Below are 14,313 nucleotides of genomic sequence, written 5' to 3'. Positions count from 1 at the left end.
ACATTGAGAGTTTCTGCAGAGACAAACAGATCTAACCAAGGCTCTCCCCACTGCCGAAAGAGACATTACGCCACCTCCGGATGGAGATGCCATTTGTGGTCCACTAAGAATTGTCAGCTGAGTTTGCCCGCTCTGACATTCACAGAGCCCTCCCAGATGTTGAACCAGCAGGGAATGACCTGTTGTTCCAGCCATGTCCGAGGCTTAGAGCCTCTGGACAAAGGTCCACAAACAAACTCACCTCGCCTTGCTTATTGCGGAAACACTTGCTGATGGTGTTGTCCGTGAACACCTGCACTACCTTCCCTTTGAGAGAGGGAAGGAATGCTTTCAATGCTAGACTGATCGCCCGGAACGCCAACAGGTTGATGTGGAGTCCGGAATCCACCGGGGACCAGACGCCGATCTAAACCTCTCCCAGGCGGCCGCACCATCCCAGGAGTGACGCATTTGTCACTACTTTCAAATCTGGTTGGGAGAGGGGATCTGCCTCTGACTGAATCACAGTTCGTTAGCCATCACTGCACATCTCGGGCGGTTCCCTCTGAGATCTAGACCATGTCAGGGAGATTTTCCTGATGCAGCGCCCACTGGAACTTCAGGTACCACTGCAGAACCCACATGTGCCACCTGGCATGTGTCACCAGCAGGATGCAGGAGGCCATGAGGCCCGGCAGCCTCGGAGTCATTCTCACCAAAATCCAAGATAGAGGCTGAAACATCGGTATTAGAGCTGAATCGCCGTTCGGGAGGATAAGCCTGAAACTGCAGTGTGTCCAGAACAGCTCTGATGAAAGGAAACATCTCAAAGGGAGTCAGGTGCGACTGGCACGTTTATAGTGAACCCCAGTGAATGCAGGAGGTCCATCATAGGTTGGAGACGACTACTTAGGCCTCGACATACGCCTGGGGAAATTCTAAGGTAAGGAATCTGCAACTAGATTTTTCTAACACATATAATTCTCAGTTATACATCAATCAAAGCAAAACATTGGCAATGCTAAACATGAGAGTAAATAAAACTGATGAACTATCTTTACTATATTCGTAGAGAAAAGCAAAATAATACATTTTTCAAGGCCGTCAATGTATCATTCAGAACGACCATTCTATTGCACCAAACCAAATATTCTCATATGCAGAATACTGAAGCTCAGCACGTCTGTCAATTATATTCACAGCTAAAATAGTCAGCAGACAATTACTGAGGAAAACCAAGCGCAAACTACTATTTAAGAGCTTTACACAGTCCCTTACCCCTAACCTGAATGCATAGGAATAACATCACCGATCATAGCATAACACAGGAAGGTTAATGGGAGACTGTACTGCTCATGTGCTAGACCGATTTGCAGATTAGCCTATGTGAGAGTCCACCTGAAGTAATATATACACTTTTGAAGATAAAGAGGACTGACTTGTGCCCTCCTTGAGGAACATCATCTTTACAAAACACAGAGCCACAACTGCAAATTGCAACCTGCAACTGAAAAAGGACGAAAAGGGACAAAAATAACCTTTAATACTGCCCACTGCAAGACCTTACTGGGCCAAAGACAAAACAAGAAAGAAGGCCTTCAACAGTTTGGCTTGTAAGCAGTCTTTGATGCTGACTTCATAGGCGGGCACAAATTTAGCACCCGATGAACATCAACATAGTAAAGGAACATCTGACAACAAGGATAACTCCACAGCATCATGTGGAAGATTGATCACAGCCAATTATCACCACACAATCTCCAAATGTGAGGTTCAAGCGCAGCACTCTACTGCTGCAATAGAACATCCTCCTTAAACGGTAACCTGATCGGCGGACAGATGGCCATGTCCAGAAGATCCAGGTGACCACATTCTCCTGGCCCTATCCAGAGCCACTAGAATGACTTTGGACTGGTCATTCTGATTTTCTTCTGAATTTGGGGGAAGCAGCAGCAGAAAATCTTACAGTTCTGAGCTACACTCTAGCCAGACCATATCTCCCAGAGTCAGCTTTTGTGGGAACTCCAAAGTAAAGGTTTTTACAATACGCATTCTACACGCTGGAAAAAACATCCATCCACGGTACTCTCTACTATTGGAAGATGCCCTGGCCAACCTCGGGATGTGCTCTCCATTTGTGATGTGTTCTCTCAGGTGCCACAGGCTGACCTTGTCTACCCTGGCATATAAAGATCCCATCAGGAGGCTCACAATCAGGGAGATGTACCGATACCTCAGCCAACTCCTAAGGTACAGGAGTTTCTTGGCACAGGACCCCACTCTGACCTGCTTGTTGCAATACCACATGGGTGGAGAGTTGTCAGTGACAACCTGTACCAGCCTCCCCTTGATGGATGGCAGGAAAACCTTAAACAGAAGAAAGCGGCCTTTAACTCCAACAGACTGATGCAGAGCCTGGTTTCAGTATGAGACTGGAGTCCTCTGACCTCCACCTCTCCGCATGAGGAAATAGCAGGAGTAATAACCTGTCCCTATTTCCGAGGCCAAAAACACCTCACTGGCACCTCTGGCTAGTGGTACTTGCACCTCTTCCAACAAGATGGATAGGTGCTCCTTAGAATGCTTCACTGACGTGAGTGGAAGCTTTAGTGCCATGAAAAGAAATGAAGGGCATAGCCCCACTGGATGACACTGGTGACCTATCTGTCGGAAATGATGGCTTGCCACCTTGAAAGGGAATGTCGGATCCTGCCTTCCACAGGGGGGTCGTGCACAGCTAAGGTAAAAACAAAATGGCTTGGAGGCTGATGCTGCATGGGAGGGGGACTGGGATGGTCGGTGTCTTGGTGACATGCACATTGCCAGTCATAATCCTAGACCACAAAAGGACTAAGGTGACTGAAGCAGCGGCAGGAGATCCTGGCCTTGCCTATACCTAAACCTCTGGAATGGCTGAAACTGATGAGGAAACTGTCCGGAAAGCGTTGAAAGGTCCAAAGTGTGCACTGTGGCCAAGCTTTCCCTGAACAGCTCCGGTTGCTGAATCAGCTTTTCTGCCAAAAATTCAAAATCCATCAAAAGGTCAATTCATGAGGGGTGCCTCATCTCAGGAAAAGCCTGTGGATCTCATTCGCACATGGCAAGGGAGCACCACACTACTGTCAACTGGTAATGTAATGTATTTAAATGTAGTGTGCCCTTGGTCTGTATGTCGATGTTCTATTGAAGGTACCCAATTTCATTACAATGTCTGTTTCATTTTTACCCTTTATGTTCTTTGGATATGTCCGAACATTGATCTCTGAAATATTATATGCAGGAGCACCCTTCGGACAATTTTTATTTTTGAGTACTAAGACAGTAACAATATAGTTGATAGTGGACCACAGTAGAATAGGAACACCACCTCTATAGAGTTAGTTTGTCAGTCCAGAGATCATGGGTCCTGAAGAAGGCTGCTAAACCTACGGGCATTTGAGACAGCCGAAACATGTCGACCAATTTAGGATGATAGGGTCACTATTTCCCAAATATTCATCCTCCAGCTTTTTCTTTTAATCCTATCAGGGTATCATTAAATAAATCAACAAGCGTGGACAACTCTAGGTCATTTTAAACTTTTCTTTTTTAATCTCCGGTTGTAGTGGTATATTCACTCCACCAGAATCAGTCAGCACACAAAAAAACCCTGGCTTTAGGGGTGGTGACAAGGAGCTATTCCTATACAATAGGGGACTCAATATCTTCTTGCAAATGATACCGTAGGACATCCTCACAACCAACAAAATGTCTTCCTACCTCTCCTTTGCTGACAAGTACTTGGGCAACTTTTTTAAATCCCACAAACGCAGTCAAACTTACAACTTGTGGAATTCCTCTCAGGTAGGTCTTCCAGTAGCAACTGTTGCAGCACTGACAGTGACTCAGTCTCTAACATCTGTCTGCTTCAGATATGTCACTCTCCTCTTCGTCTGGAGGAGAAGCAGTGGATGTCATGCACAGTACCTTCTCCGCCTGCTCTAATCCGCTGACTAAATCTGTTTGGGTGTACATGTTTTAAGGCATTTGGTTCGTTTTCCAAATGGAGACAGAAACTAGGTAGAGTTCAACAGGGTCCTCACAGGTCCCTTCCCCTAGAGTCCACACACTATGATAGGTAAAGCTGCTAAAGTGTCTTTCATTTGACAGCCTCACTTGCAATTCCCCTATTTGTGACACTTAAGACAAGTAACCACCTTGGGCTTGAAAGAACTTTCCTGTCCCTCCTGCTTTTCTCTCCCTTTGAAACCTTGGGAACTGCCCCTACAGCTTGGGACCAATCTGCGAAGAGTTCCTCTCCCCCTTTGGCTTCGAGCTATGCTGATCCAGCCTTTATTATCCCTGTTGGCTAACCACTTATTAGTCAACATTAGGTTTCTCTGGATCCTTTTTCGAAAGACCAGTCCGGTTTTGCCTAAGTGGGGAGAGCACTCCTCCAGGAGTCTCTCTCTCATTGTAAAATGGTTAAGGGGATAAAAGCCTTGCCCTCTATACCTCTTAGCCAGTCGCTCTAATCTTGTAACACTCATGAATTGAAGTCTCAAATTGTCCACCATCTGCTCTCTTATCATCCTTAAACCTTTGTCAGTACTGAGCTAGCTTCAGCCCAAATATTCTGAGTAGAGCCACTTTCTTAGCATATAAATCGTTTTGATGAGAGACAGGCATTCGTCTAATGACTAGAGTGCTTCCCATGGGTAAGCAACTCGCAAGGGCAGCTGTCTTAGACCCATCATTCAAAGCCCTAGACTGCACAATCTCAAAACTTGAAAATCCACTCCAAAATGTATTGTCCCACCAAATACCTAAGTTCTTTTGGAACCTTGGCAGGAAATTCTATACAGCCTGGAATCAAATGACTATTCTCAGATGTAGTTGTTCCAGCTGCCACCTTCCTCTTTATCTGATCTTTCCTTTCTCTGAAGTGATTCAAGATCTCCTCCTTTTCCAGCACCCCATGCTCCCATTTTCACTCTTCATGTGTACACTCCACTACTCATCATACTTTCCTCTTGTTCCTGGAGAGGTAGTATTAACTTCTTCCTCTCAAACCTCCTAGGGGTCTCCTCTATCTCAGCATTCACATTCTGGAGAGTCCAACACAAGTTCAGGATCTCAGCTAGACTTAAACCTTCCAAGGGAAACACTCATGGAGTTGCAACAATGGCATCTCAGAGATCTGTGGTGGTGGCTGTCTTGTGGTGGAAAGCATGCACACAGGGTATATCTGCTATGGGGCTAAGAAGCCTTCAGCGCTCCCTCCCTGGGTTCCCATCATGGTACCTTCGCCAGTCTACCAGGCTGTCTTCCCACTCCTCCAGTTACTTTCATTGGTTTATAATCTAATCTCCAACTCTCAGGCCAAAATAGGTAAAGGAACAGAGACTCCCTCTCTTTATTACACATTCTTTCAGAAGTTACAACTAGGAAGAGTAAAGTTCTGAAATATTCTGGGATACTCACAGTTACCAGAGGAAGAAATACAAAAGTTTTAGAGAGCTCAATTTTAACATTCAATGAAACAGTGCTGACTAGGTGTTTCACAGTTATCTATGGAAAATGTGAGCACAGAAACACGATGGTTGATGTTCTCATCTCTTCTGAGCAGAGAAACTGCAAGAACAGCAACATGATGGAAGACACTGAAGCAATTACAAGCGCAGGGAATCAATGAGCATCGCAGCACTAGCTTTCCTATGGAGAACACTAAACATTAAGCACCAATGTTTATAAAAGGTAAAAGGCCAAAGGAAGAAAAGTTGAAATGGTTGTCGGTTACTAAAGATAATACAGCTCTACGAACTGCACAGGCTACTCAACTTCAGCATTCCATTATAAGAAAGACTCAGAAATTAAACAAAGAGCATATTCCATAAGAAAGAAGGAAGCAATATTAATATTAATATAAATTGGCACTGTATTAATTAATAGAATACAACAAGCCAGCATAGATAGAGGAGATTTGGTAGCCGTATTCAAGAAAAACCTTCAGAAAATTAAATTCAATCGGCGTCAATTGTGTTATTCTGCTGATCTCTGGAAAAAAATCTTTCCCAAAAAACTGTGCTTACATCTCTGTTTGAAAGACTGTCTCACTCACAGGATCCACAAACTAACAGGGAATTAAATATGACTTAAGATATTATCTAGTTAGGGATCAACTGTCCTTATTTGAAGGAATCCTACCTTGTTGTCAAGGTCGAAGAGGTAAGAATCCTCCTCACGCACATCTGCTTCTGCATCAGAAATCATCTCTCCAACATACCTGGGAGATTAGACCAAAAAAAACTACATGCTTAGGCAGCTCTCACTTTCTTGGATCCAAATTATTCAGCACAGGTCATACACTGCATGAAGAAATGGAGCGTTTTATATGGTATGGTTGTTTGACCTCACCATGTAATACACTTCTCAACTCCTTTAGGACCAGTATGATTAATTTGTCAAACCTGGGTAGCTGTGGCTCTGTGTAACAAAGCTTACGCAAAATAACAAGTGTAAAACTTTTAAACAGCACTACACCAATTCAAGAAGAAATCAACACAACATCAAAGAAATCTGACACCAGTTTATCAAAACTGATTTTTTATATATTTTTAGACATCACAACGAAAAAAGATTCACTGGAGGATTACAGAGAAATATATTTGACAAGGTATGGTAAATCAAAGCATTTCACTCAACCGCAAATATACATTGGCAAATTCAACTAATTTGACGCCTAGAAACTTTCAGCAAAAAGTTGCGATAGTTGTAATGCGGTTGCTTAGAGGCAGTTTATGTGACCAATCCTCGTAGGGAGACGGGCAGTGGGAACAGCAAGGCCCTCAGAAACCAGTAGCCCATTACCTCCACAGAAGAAGCAGTTCCAGGCACTTTCTCCTCAGACTAATGGATTGCTATGGAGTGGGCCTGGTTCTGAGGATACAGGATGCTGAAGGATGCTTTGGCTATAAAGGGGATTTTCCTGGAGGTACTACTTTGTCCACAAAGGTGATGAGGGGGTCATGGGCACATGTTTAGTGTCCCACAAGGTCTTCTCTGTACTGGTCAAAGTCCAATCACCACTGAACTACTAGTCGTCCGGAGTCGGAGTCATGGCTAAATCCTTCTACAGGATGTAGTTTGGCTTCAGGGTGACCAGGCTGCACTTTGATTTCTCTACCGGGTCCAGCAGAATCCGGTGTAACTTCTGAGCATTGGGTCATAGTCCTTGATGCTGTACGATGGCAGGGAGCAGCAACCGAAAGATCTGGGTTACCACTCTCCTGTAGGAGACTTTTTCCAGCTGTTGTGTCTCTGAGTTGTGAACAGGAGGGCCAGTCAGCTGACCCTTGAAGTCTTTTTCTTTGTCTGGGCTCTGGAGACAACACCTTGGGCAGGACACACAGACAAGTCCCTCTTCTCTGCTATCCACCACAGCAGCAAGTGCAGTCAATGTCGGTACAGCCTCTCTTCTCTAGGAACTTGGTGTAGCAGGGAGTCCTTCTTCCAGATCAGTCGTGATCGGAGTTCTGGGCACCAGGGGTGCCATATTTATGCTCAGAAAGTGCCGTCAAGGTAGACAAGGTCAGTGGCAAATAGCTATGATGTCCCCTTCCTGGGAAATGTGACATCTGGATATACTAAGATGTACCATTCTGCCCACTCCCAACATGGCAGAACCCCTGTCTCCCGTGCAGAGCTCCCTAGCCCAATCCAGAGGCATGGTTCCCAAGAGGGCTACAAGACCCTTGGAAACCAGTTTAATATTTGGCTTCCTCTTCCCTGTCCCTAGTGCCAGCCTTCCTACCTAAACAACAGAGCAGGCCCTCTCCCAAGTGTTGGCCATTTGCCCTTCGGAGGCAGCTTCTCCTCTGAAGCTCACCTTTTTGGCTGCCATCCGTGTGACTTCCTGCAGGAGGGAAGTAACGACTCTACTGTGCAGAACTCTACTATCGCCTGTCCTAGGAGTCATTAGCACATCTCCCCAAGAGGGCAGAAATCAGTCTGGAGGACAGACCTGGAGTACAACAGTAGGCAGGCAATGGAAACTCTGGGCAACTAAAATGGCAGCTTTTGAAGCTGCACTTTGCCTACCAGTGACATTAAAATACAAAATAATGGTTAAATCAAATTTAATGTACTGGTTCTTTCGCAACCTTCCAGTACCAATTTTAGAAGTCCCATCCAGAAGATAGCATGGCTAAGATGTCAGCCTGTACCTCTGTACTTGCTAACAGAGCTAATGGTCATTCTACAGAAAGAGACAATTTAGGGCTTTTAGTGCTGGAACATCTAAACGTACATGTTCCACTTTTTAACATACAGCACTCTGCCTTAGAGCTTGGTAGGAGTGACTTACATATATTAAAAAGGGAGGCCTGGACATTGCCATTACCTTTGATGGCAAATTCGAGTCAGCAGTTTAAAACTGCCCGTCACGTCTGCAGTGGCAGACGGGGAGCCATGTTTTACTGTGTCCCACGGTGGGTGGCACAAGTGCTGCAGTCCCCGGGGGGACATTCTAACTTACAAGCCCCTAGTTCTACTGCTACCGTACATTTTGGGATTTACAAGTAAGTTAGTCTATGCCAACTGTTGCCACGCCAATAAAAAATAAACCATTTTAAGGTTCAGAGCACATGCGCTGAGTCCTGTTTAGCAGGTCTCAGTGCATTTCACAGTCATTAAACCAGTATCTAGTGGTTGAAATGGGAGCAAACAGTGGAGCTGACCCTGCAAAGGTGGTTTCCTTACACTTAGGTGGACAGTGAAAAAGGACAGTCGCCAACCGTCAGAATGTAAAGGTGAAGGTTATGGTTATATGCAATGTCGTGCATGGCTGTTCAGCTCTCAACAACTGAAACCTTTCAATCACTTATTATATGAACACCAACCATAATAACCTTTTAATAGACAAGTTACTTACCTTCGGTAACACACTATCTGGTACAGACAATATTTCATTACCTTTTCTCCCAGACCTCAGTCTGGATACGGAGATTTTTGTTGGGAGGTGTCAATCGGACATGCCATATATGATGTCGCAAGTCGTATAAAGGGGCCACCCCAGTGCGCTGACATTTTTTTTTCTTGACTTTCCATGACAGAAGTGCAGAGCCACAAAGAACACTGACTACTGATGCGTCAAAACTAGGGCCCTGAAAGGGAAATCCCCAGCCTAGTAATCAGTTCACACAGTAGGAAGGATGGGTGAGTCGGTGAAGAACCTGCAACTAGATATTGTCCCTACCAGGTAAGTAGTTACCAAAGGTAAGTAACTTGTCCATCTGATAGAGACATCTAGTTTCAGATTCCTTACCGTAGAATAGATGCCCTAGAAATACCATTCTCAGAGGTGAGGCTGCTAACCAAGATCACACCAGAAAACTCTGCAGGACCCAACAGGCAAAGAGCCCGTCCCTACGGACCTGACTTTCCAGGCAGTAGCGTTTGGTAAACATGTGCAGAGGGGCCCACGTTGCCACTTGACAGATATTCAGGACCCGAACTCCACATGTTAATGCAGTGGTTTCAGCTTTAGCTCTAGTATAATATGCAAGCAAGTCCTTTGGGGGTTGCTTCTTAGCCAATGAGCAGCACATTTTAACGCAGAGTATGACCCTTCTGGAGATGGTTCTCTTTTGTACTGACATACCTTTCTTAACACCCACATAACCGATAAAGAGTTGATCGTCCACCTGAAACTCTTTGGTAAAATCAAGATAGAACACCAACGCTCTTTTTGGGTTCAGGTGGTGGCTCTTCCTTAGAAGGATGTGGGGGTGCGTAAAAAGTAGGCAAGATAATGGATTGCCCTACATGGAGAGACGTAACCACTTTTGGGAAAAATGAGGCCAGTGTGCAAAGCACCACTTTGTCAAGATAGATGGAAAAGTCGGGAGGCTTAGATGACAATGACTGCAGCTTCTTCACCCTTTGGGCAGATGTAATGGACAAAAGGAAGGCTTTTCAAAGTGAGAAGCCTTAGAGGACAATCGTAGAGAGGCTCGAAAAGCAAACATCAGGAATATAAAAAATTCAAGTCCCATTTGGGCATAATGAATGGGAAGGAGAAAACATATGATTAAGGCCTTTAAGGAACATATTTAAAATAGAAGATTTAAACAAAGATGGCTGATCAGGCAGCCTTAAAAAAATGAAGACTGCAGACAATGAAAATGTCACTTACCCAGTGTACATCTGTTCGTGGCATCAGTCGCAGTAGATTCGCATGTTCTGCAATAGCTCGCCATCTGGTGTTGGGCCGGAGTGTTACAAGTTGTTTTTCTTCGAAGAAGTCTTTCGAGTCACGGGACCGAGTGACTCCTCCTTTTGTCTCCATTGCGCATGGGCGTCGACTCCATCCTCGATTGTTTTTCCCCGCAGAGGGTGAGGTAGGAGTTGAATTGTAGTAATAGTGCCCATGCAATGGAGTGACTAAGTATGCACTTATTTAAGGTTGAGATGATACATATATAAATAATTGAAGGTAACTTCCAAACTGCTACAGGCTCCCGGGGAGGCGGGTGGGCACATGCGAATCTACTGCGACTGATGCCACGAACAGATGTACACTGGGTAAGTGACATTTTCAGTTCGATGGCATCTGTCGCTGTAGATACGCATGTTCTGCAATAGACTAGTAAGCAGTTATTTCCCCAAAAGCGGTGGATCAGCCTGTAGGAGTGGAAGTAGTCTGAAATAATGTCCTTAATACAGCTTGACCTACTGTGGCTTGTTGTGCGGATAACACGTCTACACAGTAGTGCTTGGTGAATGTGTGAGGCGTAGACCATGTGGCTGCCTTACATATTTCTTGCATTGGGATGTTTCCTAGAAAGGCCATGGTAGCACCTTTCTTTCTGGTTGAGTGTGCCCTTGGTGTAATGGGCAGCTGTCGTTTAGCTTTAAGGTAGCAGATTTGGATGCATTTAACTATCCATCTGGCTATACCTTGTTTTGAAATTGGGTTTCCTGCATGAGGTTTTTGAAATGCAATAAAGAGTTGTTTAGTCTTTGTGATGTTCTTTGTTCTGTCAATGTAATACATTAATGCTCTTTTGACATCTAATGTATGTAGTGCCCTTTCAGCTACGGTATCTGGCTGTGGAAAGAACACCGGAAGTTCCACTGTTTGATTTAGATGGAACGGTGAAATAACCTTTGGCAAAAATTTAGGATTGGTCCTTAGGACGACTTTATTTTTGTGTAGTTGTATAAAAGGTTCCTGTATAGTAAACGCCTGAATTTCGCTTACTCTTCTCAGGGAAGTAATGGCGATGAGAAATGCCACCTTCCAGGTTAGGAACTGTATGTCGCAGGAGTGCATGGGTTCAAAAGGTGGACCCATAAGTCTAGTTAGGACAACATTTAGGTTCCATGAAGGAACAGGTAGTGTTCTTGGTGGTATAATTCTCCTAAGGCCCTCCATGAATGCTTTAATGACTGGTATTTTATATAGGGAAGTTGAATAGGTAGTCTGCAGGTATGCAGATATTGCTGCAAGGTGAATCTTAATGGAAGAGAAAGCTAGGTTAGATTTTTGTAAGTGAAGCAAGTAACCCACTACATGTTCTGGAGTTGTGTGTAATGGTTGTATTTGACTAATATGGCAGTAGCAAACAAACCTCTTCCATTTACTTGCATAGCAGTGCCTGGTGGATGGCCTTCTTGCTTGTTTTATGACTTCCATACATTCTTGGGTAAGTTGTAAGTGCCCGAATTCTAGGATTTCAGGAGCCAGATTGCTAGATTCAGCGATGCTGGATCTGGGTGTCTGATCTTTTGGTTGTGCTGTGTCAACAGATCTGGCCTGTTGGGCAATTTGATGCAGGGTACCACTGATAGGTCTAGCAGCGTTGTGTACCAGGGTTGCCTTGCCCAAGTTGGTGCTATCAATATGAGTTTGAGTTTGCTTTGACTGAGTTTGTTTACCAGGTAAGGAAGGAGAGGGAGAGGAGGAAAAGCGTAAGCAAATATCCCTGACCAGTTCATCCATAGGGCATTGCCTTGGGATTGTTTGTGTGGGTATCTGGATGCGAAGTTTTGGCATTTTGCGTTCTCCCTTGTCGCAAACAAGTCTATCTGAGGTGTTCCCCAGAGTTTGAAATAAGTGTTCAGTATTTGGGGGTGAATTTCCCATTCGTGGACCTGTTGGTGATCTCGAGAGAGATTGTCTGCGAGTTGATTTTGTATCCCTGGTATAAACTGTGCAATTAGGCGAATTTGGTTGTGAATTGCCCAATGCCAAATTTTTTGTGCTAACAGGCTTAACTGCGTGGAGTGCGTCCCTCCCTGCTTGTTTAGATAATACATTGTTGTCATGTTGTCTGTTTTGACGAGAATGTATTTGTGAACTATTATTGGTTGGAAAGCTTTTAGTGCTTGAAAAACTGCAAGAAGTTCTAGGTGATTGATATGCAGTTTTGTTTGATGTACGTTCCATTGTCCTTGTATGCTGTGTTGATCGAGGTGTGCTCCCCACCCTGTCATGGAAGCATCTGTTGTTATTACGTATTGTGGCACTGGGTCTTGGAAAGGCCGCCCCTTGTTTAAATTTATGTTGTTCCACCACAGAAGCGAGAGGTAAGTTTGGCGGTCTATTAACACCAGATCTAGAAGGTGACCCTGTGCTTGAGACCACTGTGATGCTAGGCATTGTTGTAAGGGCCTCATGTGCAGTCTTGCGTTTGGGACAATGGCTATGCATGATGACATCATGCCTAGGAGTTGTAATACCATCTTTGCTTGTATCTTTTGTGTTGGATACATGCGTTGTATGATGGTGTTGAAATTTTGAATTCTTTGTGGACTTGGAGTGGCTACTCCTTTTGATGTGTCTATTATGGCTCCCAGGTATTGTTGTACCTTGCGTGGCCGAATTTTGGATTTTGTGAAATTGACGGTGAACCCTAGTTTGAAGAGGGTTTGTATGATATGATTTGTGTGATTTGAGCACTCTATTAACGAATGGGCCTTGATTAGCCAGTCGTCTAGATATGGGAACACATGTATTTGCTGCCTTCTGATGTGTGCAGCGACTACCGCTAGACATTTGGTAAAGACTCTTGGTGCGGTTGTTAATCCGAAAGGCAGTACCTTGAATTGGTAATGTATTCCTTTGAATACAAACCTTAGGTATTTCCTGTGCGATGGGTGAATTGGTATATGGAAATAAGCATCCTTGAGGTCTAAAGTTGCCATGTAGTCGTGCAGCTTTAGCAATGGCAATACTTCTTGTAGTGTGACCATGTGGAAGTGGTCTGATTTGATGAAAGTGTTCACTACTCTGAGGTCTAGGATTGGTCTCAGTGTTTTGTCCTTCTTTGGTATCAGAAAGTACAGTGAGTAAACTCCTGTGTTTATTTGTGTGTTTGGCACTAATTCGATTGCATTCTTTTGCAATAGTGCCTGCACTTCTATCTCTAGGAGATTGGAATGGTGTGTTGTTAAATTTTGTGCTTTTGGTGGTATGTTTGGAGGGAACTGTAGAAATTCTATGCAGTAACCATGTTGGATAATTGCTAGAACCCAAGTGTCTGTAGTGATTTTCTCCCACGCTCTGTAATAATGACCTATTCGTCCCCCCACTGGTGTTATGTGGAGGGGGTGAGTGACATGTGAGTCACTGTTTAGTAGTAGGGGTTTTGGGGCTTTGGAATCTTCCTCTATTTCTAGGGAATTGCCCTCCTCTATATTGTCCCCGAAAACCTCCTCTATACTGTCCCTGGTAAGTGGACGGTGTTGCTTGTGAGGTGCTGGCTTGTGTGCTTTGACCCCGAAACCCCCCTCGAAAGGGCGTTTTACGGAATGAGCTGTAATTCCCTCTGCTCTGCGGGGAGTAGAGTGCGCCCATGGCTTTGGCAGTGTCCGTATCTTTTTTGAGTTTCTCAATCGCTGTGTCCACTTCTGGACCGAACAGTTCTGTTTCATTAAAAGGCATATTGAGAACTGCTTGTTGAATCTCTGGTTTAAATCCAGACGTTCGGAGCCATGCATGCCTTCTGATAGTTACAGATGTATTAATTGTCCGTGCAGCTGTATCTGCAGCGTCCATGGAGGAGCGGATCTGGTTGTTGGAGATGGCCTGTCCCTCCTCAACCACTTGTTTTGCCCTATTTTGGAAGTCTTTGGGCAGATGTTCAATGAGATGTTGCATCTCGTCCCAGTGGGCTCTGTCATAGCGCGCAAGTAGTGCCTGGGAGTTCGCGATGCGCCACTGGTTTGCAGCTTGTGCTGCGACTCTTTTACCAGCTGCATCAAACTTGCGGCTTTCTTTATCTGGGGGTGGTGCATCTCCAGATGTGTGAGAGTTGGCCCTTTTCCTAGCTGCTCCTACAACAACAGAGT

General features: G+C 44.6%; 1 protein-coding gene across 15 annotated transcripts in view; it reads right to left on the bottom strand.

Moving 5' to 3' along the window:
• EHMT1 (euchromatic histone lysine methyltransferase 1) overlaps nucleotides 1-14,313 on the bottom strand; it is an 800,236-nt gene that overhangs the window by 24,784 nt on the left and 761,139 nt on the right. For all 15 annotated transcript variants that reach the window (XM_069241478.1, XM_069241487.1, XM_069241485.1 and 12 more), the window contains one exon: nucleotides 6,166-6,244. In XM_069241478.1, coding sequence (XP_069097579.1) covers nucleotides 6,166-6,244 — 79 coding nt within the window. The remainder of the gene's footprint in view (nucleotides 1-6,165; nucleotides 6,245-14,313) is intronic.

The sequence above is a fragment of the Pleurodeles waltl genome, chromosome 6, assembly GCF_031143425.1.
Source record: "Pleurodeles waltl isolate 20211129_DDA chromosome 6, aPleWal1.hap1.20221129, whole genome shotgun sequence".
NCBI classification, from domain to species: Eukaryota; Metazoa; Chordata; class Amphibia; order Caudata; family Salamandridae; genus Pleurodeles; species Pleurodeles waltl.
Note: the sequence above shows the minus strand (reverse complement) of the source record. Positions and strands in the feature narration are given on the sequence as shown.